This window comes from Erithacus rubecula (genome assembly GCF_903797595.1).
Source record: "Erithacus rubecula genome assembly, chromosome: 1".
Lineage (NCBI taxonomy): Eukaryota > Metazoa > Chordata > Aves > Passeriformes > Muscicapidae > Erithacus > Erithacus rubecula.
The window spans coordinates 109,306,657-109,325,544 of record NC_136658.1 but is presented as its reverse complement, the minus strand read 5'-3'; the positions used below and the strand labels follow the sequence as shown (position 1 = coordinate 109,325,544).

The 18,888-nt window shown below is 37.5% G+C and overlaps 1 protein-coding gene across 1 annotated transcript in view; it reads right to left on the bottom strand.

Moving 5' to 3' along the window:
• Nucleotides 1-18,888, bottom strand: part of BRWD1 (bromodomain and WD repeat domain containing 1) — a 41,720-nt gene that overhangs the window by 18,089 nt on the left and 4,743 nt on the right. Inside the window, exons 6-25 of the mRNA XM_079312245.1 lie at nt 18,750-18,848; nt 18,395-18,555; nt 17,969-18,190; nt 16,517-16,617; nt 15,848-15,918; nt 14,706-14,806; nt 14,038-14,078; nt 13,224-13,322; nt 11,728-11,878; nt 11,154-11,288; nt 10,134-10,262; nt 8,677-8,902; nt 8,172-8,357; nt 7,091-7,274; nt 5,853-5,943; nt 4,764-4,904; nt 3,307-3,392; nt 2,254-2,449; nt 369-485; nt 163-270 (exon numbers count right to left, since the gene is read on the bottom strand). Of these exons, the coding sequence (XP_079168371.1) occupies nt 163-270; nt 369-485; nt 2,254-2,449; nt 3,307-3,392; nt 4,764-4,904; nt 5,853-5,943; nt 7,091-7,274; nt 8,172-8,357; nt 8,677-8,902; nt 10,134-10,262; nt 11,154-11,288; nt 11,728-11,878; nt 13,224-13,322; nt 14,038-14,078; nt 14,706-14,806; nt 15,848-15,918; nt 16,517-16,617; nt 17,969-18,190; nt 18,395-18,555; nt 18,750-18,848 (2,645 nt within the window). The remainder of the gene's footprint in view (nt 1-162; nt 271-368; nt 486-2,253; nt 2,450-3,306; nt 3,393-4,763; nt 4,905-5,852; nt 5,944-7,090; nt 7,275-8,171; nt 8,358-8,676; nt 8,903-10,133; nt 10,263-11,153; nt 11,289-11,727; nt 11,879-13,223; nt 13,323-14,037; nt 14,079-14,705; nt 14,807-15,847; nt 15,919-16,516; nt 16,618-17,968; nt 18,191-18,394; nt 18,556-18,749; nt 18,849-18,888) is intronic.

Genomic DNA, 18,888 nt, shown 5'->3' with positions numbered 1-18,888 from the left:
GCTTCCCATAGAAAGTTCTGAAGAAAACCTGATAATTGCACAAACTTCCCCCATAGGGAAATTATTAGTAACCTCCCAAATCCATGTTTTGCAAACAGAGTAATAAAACTCTTCAGTCACAGACTCTGTTATAAACCCACAGGACCTTCAGTGCAGACCTACCCTAAGCACCACTTTTCTCCAAGGCTCCTTGTGTGGATTCAGTTCATAGATGTTATTTCTTCTCACTGCTTCAATGTAAGCTTCGTGCCCTTGTCGGAAATATATCACCTAAAGAACACCCCAACAAGGCCAAGCAGTCAATGTTATCTTGTATTTAGCAGTTATAACAATCACAAGCATTGGGAGATGTTAATCCATGTTCCTACCTCGTCCCCCATCTGAGGGACAAACGGGGACCTTCGGAGAGCCGTGTCCGTGATCCAGACTGGAGGGTGCCAGTCATAGGACAACTCTGAGTTCAGTGGTTGTGCTGCAGCATCAGCCTTCAGAAAATCAGACATAATGCACAGGAATTCTAAACAAACCATTCCATTTTGACTTGACAGACAACAGCTTAACTTATCAAGGATTAATCCACAGCATTTCCAAACAGTATCAGCAGCATTCCTCCAAGGCTTTGTTTGAGTTGTAACTGTATTTGTAATTCCAATACTAAACATTCCTTTCCTATCTGGAGATTTGAGTGAGCAAGTCATTATTATGCAGGCCTTAGCAGAAAGTTTTATAATTTCAATGACAGTCTCAGCACCCAGATAAAAATTATTCACGCTGCAAGAAACTTTGATTCTACTCGGAAGAAAGCAAAGAGATGGAGAGAAAAACAGACTAAATGTATGAAAATTACCCCAAGTTTAAAAAAAGCATTTGTTTACTTCTTTATGAGAGAAAAAAACTAACAGTAGCTATTGTAACTTTAAAAAGGGAATTAATTTAATCAACCTCAAAAAATTAGTACCTTAAAAGAGAAACTATTGTAACTTATAAAAAAACCTAAGGATTCAGACTAAGTATAAATTAAGCCACCATCAATGCAATGACTGTGTCCCCTAAGTATTAAAGCAGATAAAAAACCAGACAGTTTAACAAACAAAAATTACAGAATGACAAAATGATTCAGGTTGGAAGAGACCTCAAAGATCATCCAGTTCCACCCCTTCCCTGCCACGGGCAGGGACACCATCCCCTGTTCCAGGCTGCTCCACACCCCAGTGTCCAGCCTGGCCTTGGACACTTCCAGGGATCCAGGGGCAGCCACAGCTTCTGTGGACAACCTGTTCTGGTGCCTCACCACCCTCAGAATTAGAAATCCCTCCTAATTTCATCTAATCTAACCTTGCCCTCCTTCAGTTTAAAGCCTTCCCCCTTGTCCTATCACTCTATGCCCTTGGGACAAGTCTGATATTTTGTACTGCTATTTATTAAACACATTTTCCCTTTAACACCATCAACCTTGAGAACACTCTTCACTTGGAAAATGAAAGTGCTTTCACTCAGAATGCAGATTCTTCCCTACAAATGAGCAGACCTCTCACTTAGGGAATGATACCAAATCAATCCCATGCACCCTGTGTGTGGTAACAGCAAGATCCTTGCCTAATGGCAGTAACAATTAAATAGTTTCTAACACAAAGACCTAACTCCTAACAGATGTGATAATTGATAAATGATTCATGTTAATCATAGAAGTTTTGGAGTTTGTATGAACCGGAATACTTAAAATAAGAAAAGAACATGGACCTAGATAAAGGGAAATACATGATTAAACCCACTCTGTTTAAATCCCTGTTATGAATATTGTGTATACCAGTTTGGAAAAGAAAAAAAAAAAGGGTTTTCCATAGTCTGAAAGGATTTTTGCAGAATCAGATTGCCTGCCTTTGTGTGATCAATTGCAAACTACCTGCTAAAGATCAGACTTCCCACTTCTGTTTTTGTCTACCCAGACCAGATGGTGACAAGACCGATTGTCCTAAGAGCTGTCTCATGGAAGTTTGGAAGTTTCTTTGACCACCACTGCTTACCTTGCAGAATTACTACAACAACACAATAACAATTATTGATTACTGCAAGGAAAACCAGACTATAAAAGGGAGCTGCAAACCAAGGTTGGGTGGGAGCGTGGAGTGGGAGTGACCCCTCACATTTCCCCAGCGCTGCTTGCTCTGTCTATACAAAATAAATATTGACACTTTGTTTCTCATTTATAACACAGAGAAATGAAGACTGAATAGAAGAAAACGAAAACCGTACCTCCTCCTGCTTTTTGGGTTTGGGTTTTTTCCTCCTCTTCCTCCTCCTCCTCTTGGGAGGGGAGGATTTCTCAGCTGACACCTCCTCCTCGGAGGTGCTGCAGTAGCGCAGCGCTTTCCGGCGCGAGCCGCGCAGCGGCGGCTGCAGGTTGATGCCGGCGTCCGCGATCCAGTCCGAGTATCTGCTCGAGGAGTCGCTGCAGAGAGGGCAGCAACACAAACACAACCTCTCACACTCCACAGCACCCCATCTCTCAGAAAAACACCAGCAGATTGCAAGTGTTGCTGAAAGCAACTTCAAAAATCACTTTGCCTTACTGTAGCCATTAATTTACTTGAAGCTTAATGAATTTTTGGGAGAATAGAGTAATTTAAAGCATATTTCTTCAAACAACTAAAGTCTAGTGAATTCTAATATCAGTAATTTTATTCAAGAAAGTTGTGCAATGGAATTCTGGATTAACTAGGAGCCCTCCCTAAGGGATACAAGAATCAGATGCTGCTTGAATTTTTTACACTTTTCCACATCTCAACTACACATCCAGATTCTCTCTGAGTATTTTTCATTTCTAGTACTACAGAACTGTAACAATATCTAAAATAGCCACAATGACTTGATTAAAAACTTATCTACAACAGTTCTACATAAAACTAGAAACTTTTTAAAAATTCAGATTAAAAAAAATTGTTTCAAGGGGAAAAAAAAAATAAAAAATTCCCAAATGAAACTGGGAAAAAAAATCTCCCAAACAAAATCTGTCAAAACCTCCAAACCCAGACCAAAACACACTACAAAAATATTCCAGATTCTCATCTTTCTTTGACATATGGCAAAAAAAGAAGAGATCAATAGAGTTACATTAAAAAATTGGTGAAATGGAACAGTAAATAACAATCCAATGTGTCAATGAATTATAGAAATTATACCTTATATGATTATTATTTATAGGATTATTATCATATGACCACATCTGAAGCAAAACAGAGCTTTCATACAACTCCTAATTTGTCAAAATTCAAGTAAAACTCATTATGGGATGTTTTCTCACTTTACCTAGAACTATTACTGTTGCTTTTCTTGTCACTTCTCCATTCTTCCTCTTCATCAGATGAACCAGAGCCCTCACTTTCTTCAGCTTCCTAAATTTCAAAATACACACTCAAGCCAAACCCATGTTTTTTTTTAAGGGTCTGAAACTTAAAAACATGTGGTCCATATTATCAAATTTAAAAAGTTTGGTAAAAAGTTGTTAAAATGGAAATCAAAGTGCTCAGGTCATGTAAAGTACATAATAAAATCTGACTGACAGGCAAGAATTTACATCACAAAAGGAACAGATCAGGAAAAACAATCACATCTCTCCACACACAAGAGGATATTCTGTCACTGTCATGGGGTTTTTTCATTAGTTATGCAAGTTGAGGGGTTTATTCCTCTCCTTTTAGTATCAACTGATTGACCAAGTACTAATGCATGTATTTAAATACAACACTAAATAGTGGAGATGTATTAAAATATACAATTTTACTAATTTTCTGATTGTTGCTCATCAGCTATTTGCATTAATATAATGCTTTAAATGTGCTTTTCATAACTGAGTCAGTATGATACACAGCTCATGTGTCAACTTGTATGCTGTCAAGCAAAAAATTAAAAGGAGAAAACCATGAGATTTTAATTGTAGCTTCAAATGTTCGAATTAGTCCAGCTGATTGTCATTTTCAGAGTAACAAAGCTAAGAGTCCTCTCACTAAAACCTGCTCATACTCTGTGTAGATGATACACTGCAACAACAAAGTTCAATACTCTCTGAACTTTACCTTCAATTTAAGGCATTTATTGTTTTTTAACCACACTGAAATTCTTTACTAAGAAGCAAGGAAAGAAGAGGAAATTTCCAAGGGATTTCATTCCTCATCTCAATTGCAAGATTTCCTGATCTCCTGAATGTGCTCCCTTTTGCTCACTGTTCTTCTTTAACAAAGTGACTGCTCCAAGCAGCTTCTCTGCTCCTTCCACTTCTCCCTTTCCCAGCTTAAAATTATTTCCTTGTGGGCAAGGCAAGACAAGGGCAGTCAGTCCAAGCAGTCCTGTCAGCCATTTATAGTATGATAACACATCAGACACAAACAAACAGCTCTTGCTACCCACAATGTCCTGTGTCACCCCAGGCCAAGAGGGGTGAAAGAATCTGTGAAAGAACCACATTAGCAAAATTTCCACAGAAAAACATAAAAAACCCATCTAAACTCTAAATGTCACCTGAAGCCAACCAACTGTCCACCAGATTTTTACCTTGGGCTGTGGATTTGGTTTAGAAAATTCTCAGCAAAACCAGTTGAGCCATTTAGAAACTGACAGGAAATACTATTTTTAACAAAGCAACACAACAGGTTTGAGAAGTGCTAACGATGATGCTTAAAGAAATACTGTCTCAGGAAAAGGAAAATGTATATGAAATTTCATTTATTGAGCAACTCAGGCTCAGCCCAACTCAGAAGAGAACTCACCTGCTCTATCAAGCCAAGGCAGTTGTCCCTCTCCTCCTCAGAAGACTCCAGCTGCTCAATGTTCTTCCGTGTTCTGTAGTTGGAATATTTCCGTCTGTGCAGTCGACGCTTTGACTGGATTAATGAAGACTCAGAGTCACTCTAATTTATAAAGAGGGGAAGAACAGGAGTTAAATAAAAATATTTATCTGGCAATTTTTTATGAGAGGGAAAGGGTGGTTAAATGCACTGCTGAATGCAAAAACTGAAACAGCATTACTAAGTTAAAACTCCCTTTCACAAGAAATAATTTTCATGTAAACCCAAAGTTTAAAATTTGCTGTTCCAAATTTAAGATTTATTGGTTGTTCTAAGAAACTGCTCTTTATAAAACTACTGTGATAGCTCCATTCACATCACCTGGAAAATGCATTCTGTAAATCAAACAGTTAATCAAGACATTAATTGCCCACAATGCACAATTATAAAAGCAGAGAATGGTTTGGGTTGGAAAGAACCTTAATGATCATGTTGTTTCAATTCCAACTCCCCCTCAGCAAAGGGGATTGTGCAGTAGAATTCTTGTGTCAAATTGTTTTGTACTCTAAGACACAGCAAATCAGGCAACAAGCTTATAAAAACAGCACAGCAACTATTTCCTTCTTGGCAATCTCTTCCACAAAACAGGTAATGAAAAAAGCACTTGAAAGGAGGGAAGTCTGAAGAAGTTTCCCCTCACACAAAACTATATAAAGTAAGATAAAAAGGAACAGCAATCTAACCTGTGATTCCTCAAGTACAGGACCTTGAGTGCTCTCAGTACTTTAGCAAGACTTGCAGTAGCTGGGTAAGTGCAGTCAAACCAGAACAGCCTGAAAACCATCCTGCCTCTAAAAATTGCTCCCTAATACCTCACATAGTAGTAGGCAAGACTGAAAGCAAAAAGAATTCCAGGTATTTATAAAAATAAATCAAACCTTGTTCTGCAATAATTGGGAGCTGAATCATCAGAGTCCTTGGAAGACCATACCAGAAAGCTCTGCTTTCATTTTCTACACCACCACTTGCCTTGGGTACAGAATGCTCACTTTCCCAGAAGCTGCCACGTACCTTTTCCAGTGACTCAAATGACTTTTTCTTCTCTGTTGCATAAAGATCTCTCTCTTCTTCCCCTTTTGCAATCCGATATTCTTCCTGTTTCCTACAAGAAAGCCATGAAAATCTAATTCTACATCTGTTTTGATAATGCTGCTATCTTTAAGGGGTCTCTCTCACACTCCATTCCATTTTAAATTTCAGATGTTATTGTTGCTCACTTAACTCTAAACCATCCTGTCATTTCCAAGTAGGAGTAAAAAATATGGATGCTAAAGAAGTCTTCCTTCCAAACATCAAAATATAATCTACATTTTTAACCTCATTTTTAATTCATCTTTTTCCATTTGCAATCATTCTATCTCCCAACACTAAGAATGTTTCTTAAAACCCTTAGAGATGTGGTAGAATCTGTGGCTTTAAAAAGATGTTTAGCTATTAATTCTCCTTTTCACAGATGAATACTGATAGTACTTTTGAAAGCAACTGGTCTAGCATTTCAAGGGGTTATAACTCATCACCTCCAAAAGTCTTGCAGAGAGCACAATCTCACCCAACTCTTACAGGCTGAATTTATTTCCATAGATCTTTTACTTTGGAGAAAGCAAGAATCTAGGTGACCTAGCTGGCCTGAAGATGACTTAAAATACTGAAATAGTGACAATCATTCAATGGCAACTTCACTTTCTTCTCACTGAATGGATGTTACAATTACGAGTTTTCAGCACATCTGCCCACAATGCTGAACTATTCCAACAGCAACCATTCTACCTTTGGTGTAACAGCACTCCATTTAGACAAACCAAGCTGCTGTGCTGTCCCTAGTGCTGCCTTAAGTTGTAGCTTTTTTATTTCTCAGTGTATAACTCTGAACTCCATGTAAAATGCTGCTTTGTTCTCTTCACACTTTGGTCAGACTAAACAATCCTTCTGGGCCTGGAAACCAAGGTCACACCAGCTCCCTCAGGCCCTGACTATAAAGAAAAGTGAACTGGGGTGGGGGAGGAACAAGCAAACAAGGGGGATATGATTTCATTACCTGAAGCTACAATTGGACAATTAACCTCTGATATGCAAACAGACCAAACTTGTATCTGTCTGAAAAACTCGTGACCATCGTCCATAGTGAGAGCAGCCTCCGCCAGGTTCCTGCACTGCACTGACAGCCCTTTAATAAATATCCACTTTACTGCCTAACTCTGCCTAGCCTCTGCTCCAGGTACAGAGCAGCTGTGCTCAGGCTGCAGCCAGACCTGAGCAAGCTGGGGGGGATCTCAGGCACCACCACCCTGCGCCTCCAGGCCTGCAGGTCCCTCTCGGTGGCCATCTGGCTGCGCGGCGCGTTCTGGTGCATCTGCCGCACGCCCTCCACCTGCCCGCTGCGCCGCAGCCCGATGTTGGGAGGGGACTGGATGTCCAAGCTGGGCCTCCTGAAAGCTGAAACACACACACCAAAATGGTTCTGCTGGAAGCTCAGAGTTTCTTGCTACAAGATTTAAAAAAAAAAAAAAAAAAAAAAAAATTATGGCGGTATTTTTATCTCTGAGTACGCGACTTGTAACCTTCACGGGATTATGTGTCTTGGAGAAAACACAGAGATTACAAAGAGTACTTTTAAAATGGTCATTTCTGCTACTATTTTCACAGAATGAGAATGGCAGAGTCATTCAGGCTGAAAAAGACCTCCAAGATCCAGCATTTGACCAATGAACACCTTATCAACCAGAGCAGGGCACTGAGTGCCACATTCCAATGGTTTCCCAAACCCTCACAGGCAAAGGAATTGTGGTGGGACAGAAGGGTTCTTCTGAACTGCTCTAAAAGCACTTTTCCTGGAGCTGAGCACATATAATTACATATATAATTATGTAAGAAAATACATATTTCTTCATCTATATAATATAATTACATAATTAAAACTACAGAGAAACAGCTAAGGAAAGTGTCTCATTTAAATATATAAAGAAGGGATAAGGGAAACCAATTTGAATAATGGCACAATACTTGGCATAAAGTAAGGAATGGAAAAATAACTTATATTGGCAAATTATAGCAAAAAAAATCTATTTTGCATGTTATTAATTACTTTTTCCTTTTAAATTTCCTTTTAAAGTGAATTTCCTTTTAAATGAATTTCCTTTTAAAGTGAAAGGCTTTGTAATTTAATCACAGGAGCAGCAGTGTTTTAAGGAATAAAAATAACCAGGTATCACAATATTAGAAGAAGCTCAGTCCCCAAAACTACACTGAAGTTAAAACCTGTTTCAGAATTTCATACAGCACAATAAACATGGAGACAGAACAGTTACAGAAGAAATTTTCAGCAGTCCTAACCTCTCCTGGGTGTTCCCTCTCCATTTTGGGGGCCACTTGGAGCAGATTCTTGATCAGCTCCAGTTCTCTGATCCTGCTCCAGCTGTAGCTGCCTGATCATCCCATCCAGAATGCTGGGCTCCAAGCCTGGCTCATCCTGGTCAACTGTCTGCTGGCCAATCACCTGCTCAACAACTTCTCCATCACCTTGCAAGTGTAAAACAGAACAAATGAAAGAAGTTATTCCAATTATTTATTCCAAGGAAGACATTTATGGAATGGACAGTCAAATGGTTTGTGAACATCACTGCCCACAGAGAACTGCAACATCCATCTGAACAACTGATTTTTTTTTCTTGTTTAAATTGTGTTCACTGAACACAATTTAAAGAACCTTCCAGCATCTTTAGTGAACATAAACACAAAACATCAAGTGAAAAAAGAAGATATTTTTAAATTGCTGATGCCCCCTTATGAATTAGTGCATAACCTCCTTCTGAATGTAGAGCTTTAGAGATATTCTTACTTGTTGCTACATATCCAAGCTGAGGAATCAAATGTTCATCTGCACAATTCTCTCTTCCTGGCACCAATCTTTGATATTTAGTGGGATGAGGGTTTCCATCCACATCCACTAAGAAGGGAGGGGGCATGAGGTGAGGAGCCTGCTGAGTCTGCTCATCCAGCACGTAGTTGTTGGAGTCTCGGATCAGCGGCCGATAGTCAGTGTGGAAGAACATCTGATCAGGAATCTAAAAGGAAATTGTATTTTTATGTCAGCAAGTTGGAAAAAAAAATATGCTAAAGAACAAAGAACAAGAAGTAAAGTCTCTAAAATCTACTTAAAGGTAAAAGAAAGGGCCATCCCTTCTAGCTTTCCCAATTAGAAGATTTATGTGTAATTTCAGATAACTTGGATGGGTGTTGCAGTACTGTAACTTTCAAGAGTGCTTTTGCAGGCAACAAAAATCTTTCAGAAAACAAAAAGTTGAGGTAACTTGAAGCAAAAGTACTGTTTTACAATTACAAATATTTATCTCTCATTCTGCATTTTCTCCCTACAATTACCAGAATCACAGAATATTCAGACTTGGAAGGGGACCCACAAGAATCACCAAGTCCAACTTGTGACCACCCCCAAGTTTCCTTACAAGGAAATCTTTGGCTAAAGCTGAACATCAGCTCTCAAAGTTTTCCTAATCATGATTTCTTTCTTAATCTAGATCCATCTGAAGTTTTTTTTTTCTACAACTGAAAGTCTGCTGAGTCCATAAGGCTGAAGGAAAATGGTTACATAACTATTAGATCACAGTCAGAATGTTTGCTTCCAGCAGCAATGGGGAAAAAAATTTCAATTTCAGCTGAGAATGTAGAGCAAGGAAAAAATAATTCTTTAAAATGAGACACATGGAACTAGCATTGCAACCTGAAAAACATGGTGGGGGGGGGGAAGTGAAGAAAAGAAGAAATGTGTATTGATCAGAACAAAAAGGAAGCAGGCTGACAAATTGAAAAATTTAGGATAGGATAAATTCAGACATTTATCCTACTCACATTTTTCTAGTATTTCAAAATCCACAGCATTGGATCAATAATTTGCTTTGGCTTAATTTAATCAACTACAGTGAATTTGGGCTTGAGTGAGTAAAGACCCAAAGAACTGCAAGATAAACCAGCAGAAATGAGAAACAGAAGCATTTTTGAGGTTGAAAAATTAATGTGGATTAGCTGCCTCCAAGATGAAAATGTATTCCAGGAACATTCTTAAGAGATACTCCCATGGGAATGTTAAGACATTGGTTTTTTTCTGGTGTGCCAGGATCATGTAAGCAAGACAATTTACAGACATCAAGGAATCCATTATATCTAAATCCTTTAATCACACAAATTATTACTTACATATGAACTTTTCAATTTATTGATGTAATAATGTAATTTCAGTTAGAAACTCAATACAGAAATCTGACAAAAAGCTGAACTTACCTTTTCATAAGGCCTGCTACAGCCAAAGCCAAATATCAGCAGATGTCCATGTGAATCTGTGCATGCAAAATGCTGCCCATCTGGGGAAAATTTACAGTCAAAAACAGCTCCATGTCCCTGGCCTTCAATCTGGATTGAAGGAAAAAAAAAAAAAATCAAGATTATTTTTTCAGAGCAAACCATAAGCACCAAAAATTAATTACTCTATCAAAAGCCATCATGCATTTCCCTAAGTACCTCCATTAAGGCACAAATCATTTTGTTATTTCAGTATATTTCTTTTCCCTTTGAACTTAAGTCCTGAACCAATTCTAAAAGATGCACTGGAGGGTATGAAATGTTACTGTTCAGTGAACAAAATAAAGAAATAAACATGTTTTTCTGAGGCTTTTTTGCTGTCAGCACACTACTTGAAATAAACTGGAGCTAATATAGACTGATTTTGTTGAACAACTTTCTAGACAAATCCAGTGAATTTAAGAACTTAAAAATTAAAGAAAGCTCTTTGCTGTTGACTGACCAGGGGAAAAAAAAAGGATAAAAAATTTACATAAACATTAGATCAGAATCTCAGTCTCAGAGAAAGTAACCTAATTTAAAGTGTTAACAGTGAGCTGTCAAATGGAGCCCTCAAGCACTGTGCCAATGGATATTAAGATTATAATTTTTAAGACTGTGGAAAATACAAGAATCTGTCCACAAGTGTCTTGAAACAATGGCCTAAAACAGAGCCTTTCAAATGGCACCTCACCTCAGCTGAGGAAAACAATTAATATGAATGAAGTGCACAATGATCTTCAGTAGCAAAGAGTGGAAAATCTGCTATAATCAGGAAATTCACAGGTAATAAACCCAAGGGAAAAAAAATTAGTAAATTTTGCTGGTTGTTTTTCTGTTTGGTTATTTGTGGGGCTTTTTTGTTTTTTTGGGTTTTTTTTTGTGTTAGTGGCAGCTCCTTAAGCTGGTAGTGAACACTGCTGAGTGCTGAGAACAGAAGGTGTTTTTTAAAGCAGCTCTTACCATGTTAAAATAATGTTTTGTTTTGGTGCCTTTGGTGATGTCCCATATGAAGATGTTGCCATCATGACCTGCAGACAGCATTATCCTGCAATCAAAGGGATGGGTCTCCAAGACAAACACCTCATCTGCATGGCCCTGCAATTTCAAATTGCACATCACAGGAAACAAGGAAAATCAGTAGGATATTCACAGCAGAGCCCAAAGCCTGTGCTGTCCAAGAAATTAAACCCCAGGGAGCCATAAAGATTTGAACATTCCAAAGGTAAAAATTTTCTAGGTTCAAGCAAGAGCTGTAAAAATATCAAGCTTTTGCCAAAGGATGGTGGATTATTCAATGGGCAAGTTACTGCCTAAGAAATTTATTTATTCCACATTTATTTGTTCTTTTATTTACAGGGAAAGTTTTAGGCAGGAGGAAGCAGCAAATTTTGGTTAAAATAATTCCAAGCAACACCACACTTGCTGTACCATCCATACAGAGCTTTCAAGACTAATTAGCCCTAATTATAAATTCAGCATGCACATGTCACTGAAATCCCAGGAAAACCTTCCAAAAGTAAAGAAAATTCCATACCACCAAGTCATGGAGTAACTGCCCTGTACTGGAATTCCAAACTTTGAGCAGGTGATTATTCACAGCAGTAACAACATAGTTGTCATTCTGGTTCCAAGCTATCATGGTTACTTTAGGCTTCATGAATTTGTCTTCTTCTGCACAAGTGTCTCTATTTTCAAAAAGTCAAACAGGTCAGAGATGTATTTTATATTTTAATTAGTCAATATCTATATCAAAATACAGTAACTTATTTTCCTGTGTTAATAATCAGACAACAGAAAGGAAGTGAAGAATTAAATTTGAGCTGAAACTTTTGTCCACAAAATTCTTCATTTAAAGCAAATCTGGATTTTTAAATTTTAAAGGACTTGATAATCTCTTTTCCATCTGAGAAGTAAGGCAAAAAGGCTTTTCCTTTTTCATGGAATCTTGGCTCCTCTACAATTAGAATCCTAACATAAATCCTTTAAAATTTTGGACTTTTTACAGTCAGCTTTTCCAACTAACTGAATCCCAAGCCAATCTCTACATTAGCTAAGCATTTTCTCATGAGTCCAAACAGAAATACAGTAAAGATAACATTTTGTTTTAACCTCAATCCATTTCCTTATTCTCTCCCCAAAATACATTTGGAGGATATTTTAACACTGCCCCTCACCCTTTCAGTCAAGCAAAGGAATAAATTTTCCTTGAAACACCTCCACATGGGATTATCTTTATTCCACTTCAAGCAGAGCCCTCTCCTACAAAGACTCTCAACTACACAGCCACAGTCAAATCTCAAATATTAATAACTCCTCCTTTGTAAAATCTGGTTTCTTTCATGGTTTTTTTCATCACAGGAAAAGCTCAAAATCACCCTCACATCAAGTAATGTGCCCCAGGTTTGGCTTTTCATTTAACCACCTACAAATCATTTAATTAAAATCTCATTTAATCACCTACAAATAATTTCTGTTGAGTGTCTGTGGAAGCTTACTGAGCTTCTGTACTCCTGTAAATCATTCCCCCTTTGGGTTTACCCACCACATAATATCCTGATTTTTATCTCCAATAACATTATTCAGATTGAGTGCCATCAGCATTTCATTGCTTCACTTTTTTGAAAGCAGAAAATGGCAAGAGCCAGCAAGATCAGCCCTTGAGCAAAGCCACCTATTCCATGTCACAACCTCTCCTGCAAATAGGTCACCACCTACTTTATTTTTACTAATCTAAAAATATTTCTCCCGTGACACACCAGGTGTCACACTGAAACCCAGATAGAGAAGGTGGATTCTTTCTGTTCACTTTTTTCTGTAAGAAGAGGCAATAAAATTAATTTGTGCACTTTCAGAATTTATGAAAGCACAGACTCAAATTCAGCAATTATTACACCATCAGAACACTCAATCCACCCCCTCCCAAGAGCACAGAACTTGACCAGGATGTTGCTCTCACTCTCCCATTTGAATAATTGAGTTTTTCAATCTGAATTGAGACAAAAGAAAGCAAGGAATGAACAGTTCACCTACCCCAGCAGTCGATCAGACATATCCAACAAAATGCTTCTCCACTCTGCTTGCTCGAAACGCCAGATCCGAGCTGTCCCATCTCTGCTGCCACTTATGAACCTGAACACATGTTAAAAATTCATTCATTTGCCTTCCAAAAAAATTGGCTTTCAAGTATGTTTAGAGTTTTAAACACTACCACCACAACAAAAATTTTGCAGTGGAAGATTGATAGAAATTAAATCTTCGATTTGTGTTCAAGAGAATTCTTTCCATTTAATTTCTTTCTAGAGAACCAAGGGAGAGTTTTTCTGAAAAGTGAATAAAGTTGTCAAAATATGAAGAAGGGAGAAGCAAGTTCCAATTAAATTAATTCACAAATCCATCCTCAACTCATCCTCAGTACAGGACTTTAATATATTTTAAGTAATTGCAGATTTTTAGATACTGAAAGAGGCAAGAATAAATCAGTGAAAAGGTTTTAATTTATTTTTTACCATTTTCACTGCCTTTTTCCTATTTCCTATATAATACTGAGTGACATTGAAAGGAAAGGAGGAGGAAAAGGAGATTTATGAAGCCACAAACACAGTGGGTACATTAAAGAGTGTTAAAATTCCTCAGGTAAATAGAATTTCAGCCAGGACAAAAATTATCTAACACAGATTAACAGAAAGCTGGAACAGCTGAAGCTTAATTATGCTTCTGCATCAGTCCAAAATTTCCCTTCTGGGTTCTAAATAAGTAGATTTTTCTTACTGGGAATATCCTGTAATAAATTCTAAATTCCAAAATTATATATTTTCTGTTTGTATTTCAGAATCTTTCAACATACCTGTCCCCACCATTAGAAAACTGAATGCTGTCAACTTTGTCCTGTAAAAAAAAAAAAAAAAAAAGGTAGAGTTTGTTGTAAATCTTGTTTTTTAAACAGGAAATATGTTTTTTGACAATTCTGAGTTTAGTAAAATCTGAAATAATGAAACAAAAAAAAGTTGTGCAATTTCTAAGGGTTTTAACTGCAAAGCAAACCAAGTCCAAACACTTCCTAGAATTCACTAACCATTAATGTATTAAAATGCATTTTTTAAAAACTGCCTGAATTAAATAGGAAGAATTAACAAATTAAATCATCTGGCTGACAACTGAATCACATTTAAATATAAATTTCCAACACTATAACTCAACTACAACAGTGAGGAATCTGTTGTTCCTACTCCTACTTACACTCTCCTTAAAAAAACAAGTAAGTGTTCATTTTTATCACAACAAAAACTGCAGGAAAAGTAAATACCACACTTGGTCTTAAAGTGGAAAAGTCTCCTCTACATAAAAAATAAGTACTGATCAAGCCTTATCAATGCAACAAAAATAAAGTTAGATTTTGTAGTACAGGAAACATTAATGCAAGCAAAATTAATTAAGAGCATGCTAAAAACCCACTCATAAAATCACCTCGTGCCTTCAATGCTGCTTCAAATGACTAATTAACTAATTACTTACAGCATGACTTTCCAATTCAGCTATTTTCTCAGGTGTTTCAGAGCCAAAAAAATACATCCTGATGACGTGGTCAGTGCTGCCAGTTGCTAAAAACATACCACCTGGAAAAATCAAGCAATAATTAACATGCTGTGGATAAAATTAAAGCAGGTCACCACCATTTCTCAGAGGCCTGGTTTAAATGAAAAAAAACCCCACAACTATTTGAAGAGTGGCACTTTTTTTTATGCTCTTCCACTGACACATATATGTGGAAGGAAATCCCTTTCTTGCCCTAGAAAGTGCTCTCAGCCATAGTAAAAATAAATTAGTGTTACAAAGATTTTAAAATACATCATTAGGGCAGCAGTGGAACTTTTAACATTAAATTGTATAGAAAAACCCTCAATGGTGGGGAAAATGGCTCTAAACAATCAGAATTATGTAGATGACTCTCACTTCAGTCTGTGCCTCATTTGTACAAGTGAACTGCATCAAAATTAGGTTGAAATGTGAGTAAACCAGTCAAACACCAGTGTAAGCACAGTATTTAGGTGTGGTGGTAAAAATTCCAAGATCTGCCTCTAAGTGCTGTCAAAAAAAACCAAACCCAAACAAGCAAAATGTTAAAAACTCTCCCCAGGGCTCTATCCTGACAATGCTAACAAACTTCACTTCAATTTGCTTTTTATTTCTGGAATTCACATGAACTGAATGAAAAAAAACTACAAGCCAGGAGTAAAGCACATTTAAGATACATTTCTGCATCCTTAAGAGAGGAAGATGTTTTTGAGCATCCCTGATACTGGATCAGGAGCTCCTGCTGGTAGGAGGCACTTCCACTGCTGTGGTGGCTCTGGGATGTCAGAGAACCTATTTTGCCAATTCTTGATGAGGGGATTAAACAAAAATAATCCAGTAAAGATGGATAGAAGCAAACAGACATTAAGTGACTTTTACTTCTGTGAAATCACCAATGTCTTCAATAGTCTTTCACTGTTAGCTAAGGGAAATCCCATGATTTAATTATGTCACAGCTAACAGTGCACATCTGTGCAATTATTTACTCACAACTGCAGGTTTTTTTCCATTTTAAAGTGTGACAATCAAGTAGTACAAGAGAGGAAAGAAGAAATCACAAGGCTGAACTCCACATGACTTACCCACACTGAAGGAAGAACAAAGCATCTGAACCCCTGGTCTGGGTTTCTCTGTGAACTTCACTGGCTTGGTGCTTAAAAAGAAAAGAATGAAATAGACCAATCCACCCAAAATGTGGATTTTAGCAACATTTACAAACATAAAGAGATGTTTCTTCAAACGTGGATCATTTTATAGCAACTACCAAGATGTGGCACATCACCAGACACACACTGATCATCCCAGAGCTCTTTTTGGTAGTAATTAACTTTTTTTTGTGCACAAAGAATAATCACATATTGAATATTTCAAACTATCCAGAATATACATATCTCCTGCAAGTAAGTTCTGTAAGAAACATCCTAAAACTATAGGGCTGTTGGAAAATCAACACCACCACCAAGTTTTATTATACTTTCCAACATACTTAAAATTTCCAACTGTTCCTGCTGTCCTACATTTGTACTTTTAGTGAAGAAAGAAATTAATATATCTCCCAAATAATCTCCCAAGTCAATGGAACACCATTAATTTGTAAAGACATAGTTGGTGATGGTGCTTTAAGATAATAATGGATACATCATTTGCACAGCATTTTTATAACCCCAAATCCCAGTGGAGTGAAAAGCACCTAATTTATTTTACTCAAGCCCAGGATGGCATAAAGGTTAATCAGCAAACCATTCACATACTTGAATTTCATGGAATCTGTATCCCACTGCCAAAAGCAAACAGTTCCATCTGCCCCAGTGGAGACCATGTATCTCAGGGAGCCTTTCACCATGGGACTGAACTGCAGGGAGGAAAGCAAAATCACACAGACAAACACAGATTTAACAATTGTTCATGAACTTCTCAAATAGTTCATGTTAAAGCTAATTTATTTTGAATTTTTCACCTCAAACTGCTGGAGCAGTTGTTTTTAACTTATTTTCAGTTTTTACAAAATAATAACTCCCCTACTTTAAGATAAGTTTGTGGTCTGTGTTTCAATTACTGTATTAAACTCAATTTCTTCAGTGGTTTGAGTTTGTTGTTTTCACTGACCACAGTCATTCACTGAAAATCCTGTCAATGAATGAAATAATGAGCACAGCAGACTGAAAAAAGGGAAGTTTGAATTGACAGGTGTAGTTTAAAAATAATCAAGCAGAACATGAGATATGAGATAGTTTGAATGTGTAACAGCATCACATGTAATTTTATAGGAATTCCTCAGAAATAGCTCTTTAAGACATGGATTTATTGCTATGCATAGAGCTACCCTTCAGAAAACTTTACAGACACAACTTGTTTAAACTGTTCATCAATTACTAACATTGGAATGTCATATAAATTGTACATATTGCAATTATGGTATTATGGAGAGAGCTTACATTAAAAAAACCCACACACTACAACAAAAGAAGCACCACAAGTATTTAGGCATCAAAAACCAACAGAACTAAAAAAAAGCAATGAATGCCACAGAAAGTGCAGGTATGAAGATTGCTCTCTGAAGCAGCATTTTTGAGAAAAAAGGAAAATTATTTATTTGTACTGAGCTCCACAAGCCACTTCTCACTCCTCGAGACAAGCTGGTGGTCTCACTGGAAAACACCCCAAACCTGGGTAATGAGCTACTAATTTTTGTGTTAATTAAGGAATTAAAGGCCAAAGCCAGACTGAATCCAAAGGACCAGCAAGAGCACATCGTGCATCAAACCACCTTAAAATCTGAATGTCTTACACCTTTGTACTTCTGAAATAATTCCTATTTTTGAGATAAACAGATACCCACATCCCAAAAGTTGTAGGAATAATATACTGGATCAGAACACATTCAAACAAAATAGCAAATCATGTCTCCAGTAAGAGACAACAGAAGGACATGCTATTTCCCAGAAATTCCCTTTTGTCCCAATAACTCAAGCATTATAGGCAGTGATCTTTAAGTGAAAAAGAATTCCTGTCATTATCTTCAGTTAAATACTTAGGAATTCCAGAGAGACAAGGAATTTACTTGTTTTAAGCAGGTTTATCCTGTGATTTGACTTAGTTTTGACATGAATATTTATACATTCAGATTTCACTACTCCTATAGACAACCACAGAGAAATAATTCCAGTTTTTAATATGCATAAACCACCTCAAGAGCCCCATACCTGCAATGAGGTAATGGACCCTGTGTGCCCATGGAGGACAGCAACTGGAGCACAAGTCCTCAGACACCACACTCTGATCATCTTGTCACAGCTCCCAGCTGCAATCATGGTGTTCTCATAGTTCACAGCCATGTCAGAAATCTCTGCTGAATGTCCTCGTAAGGTGGCAAATAATCTGCCATTGTGAGTGGACCAGATCTTCACCAGACAGTCATCTGAGCCCTGGAGAGAAATGTTCATTAAGGACAACTTCTGACATGCTTCTACCCTTTAACTACAGCAAATTGTTCCACTTAAGCACAGCAACCACATTTTACCAGCACTGAGATTTACCTCCAGGAGTTTTAGCACAACACCCATTTCCAAGCTCTTTCCCTTGTATCATCTAAAACTATATCCAGAGTTGGATGTATTTCATCAACTTACAGTAAATATTCTGTGTCCAGTCCTGTCAAATGCAACACAATATACAGAAGAGAGATGGCCAAGGATCCTCCTGTGCATCTTGACATGCTGGTACATACTTCCTGGGAATGATGTGCTGAACTTGGCATATCCAGTTAATTGCTTAGCTCGATGCACCTCCACTAGAACACAGAGCAATCACATCATGATTCAAACACGTCTGTTCTAAAACTTGGGTTTATTCCATTGCCATTAATATTAAAAAGGTATTAGAAATTACTTTCAGATTTCATAAAGTGAGGTTCTGTGGAATCTGCAATTTTTTCAGTATTTTGGATGTGCTCAGCAGCAGTGGGGAGAGGTGAGAGGAGCTTACCAAGGTTTGGTGGGGTGCCATAGTTCACAGGCATTTCAGGGGGTCTGCCTCGATGAAGAGCAGCAAATGCAGAGCCCTTCCAAACTGTGTTCCTGCAATCTGCAAAAACAGTTGAAGTTCATCATAAGTATTTGTTAAA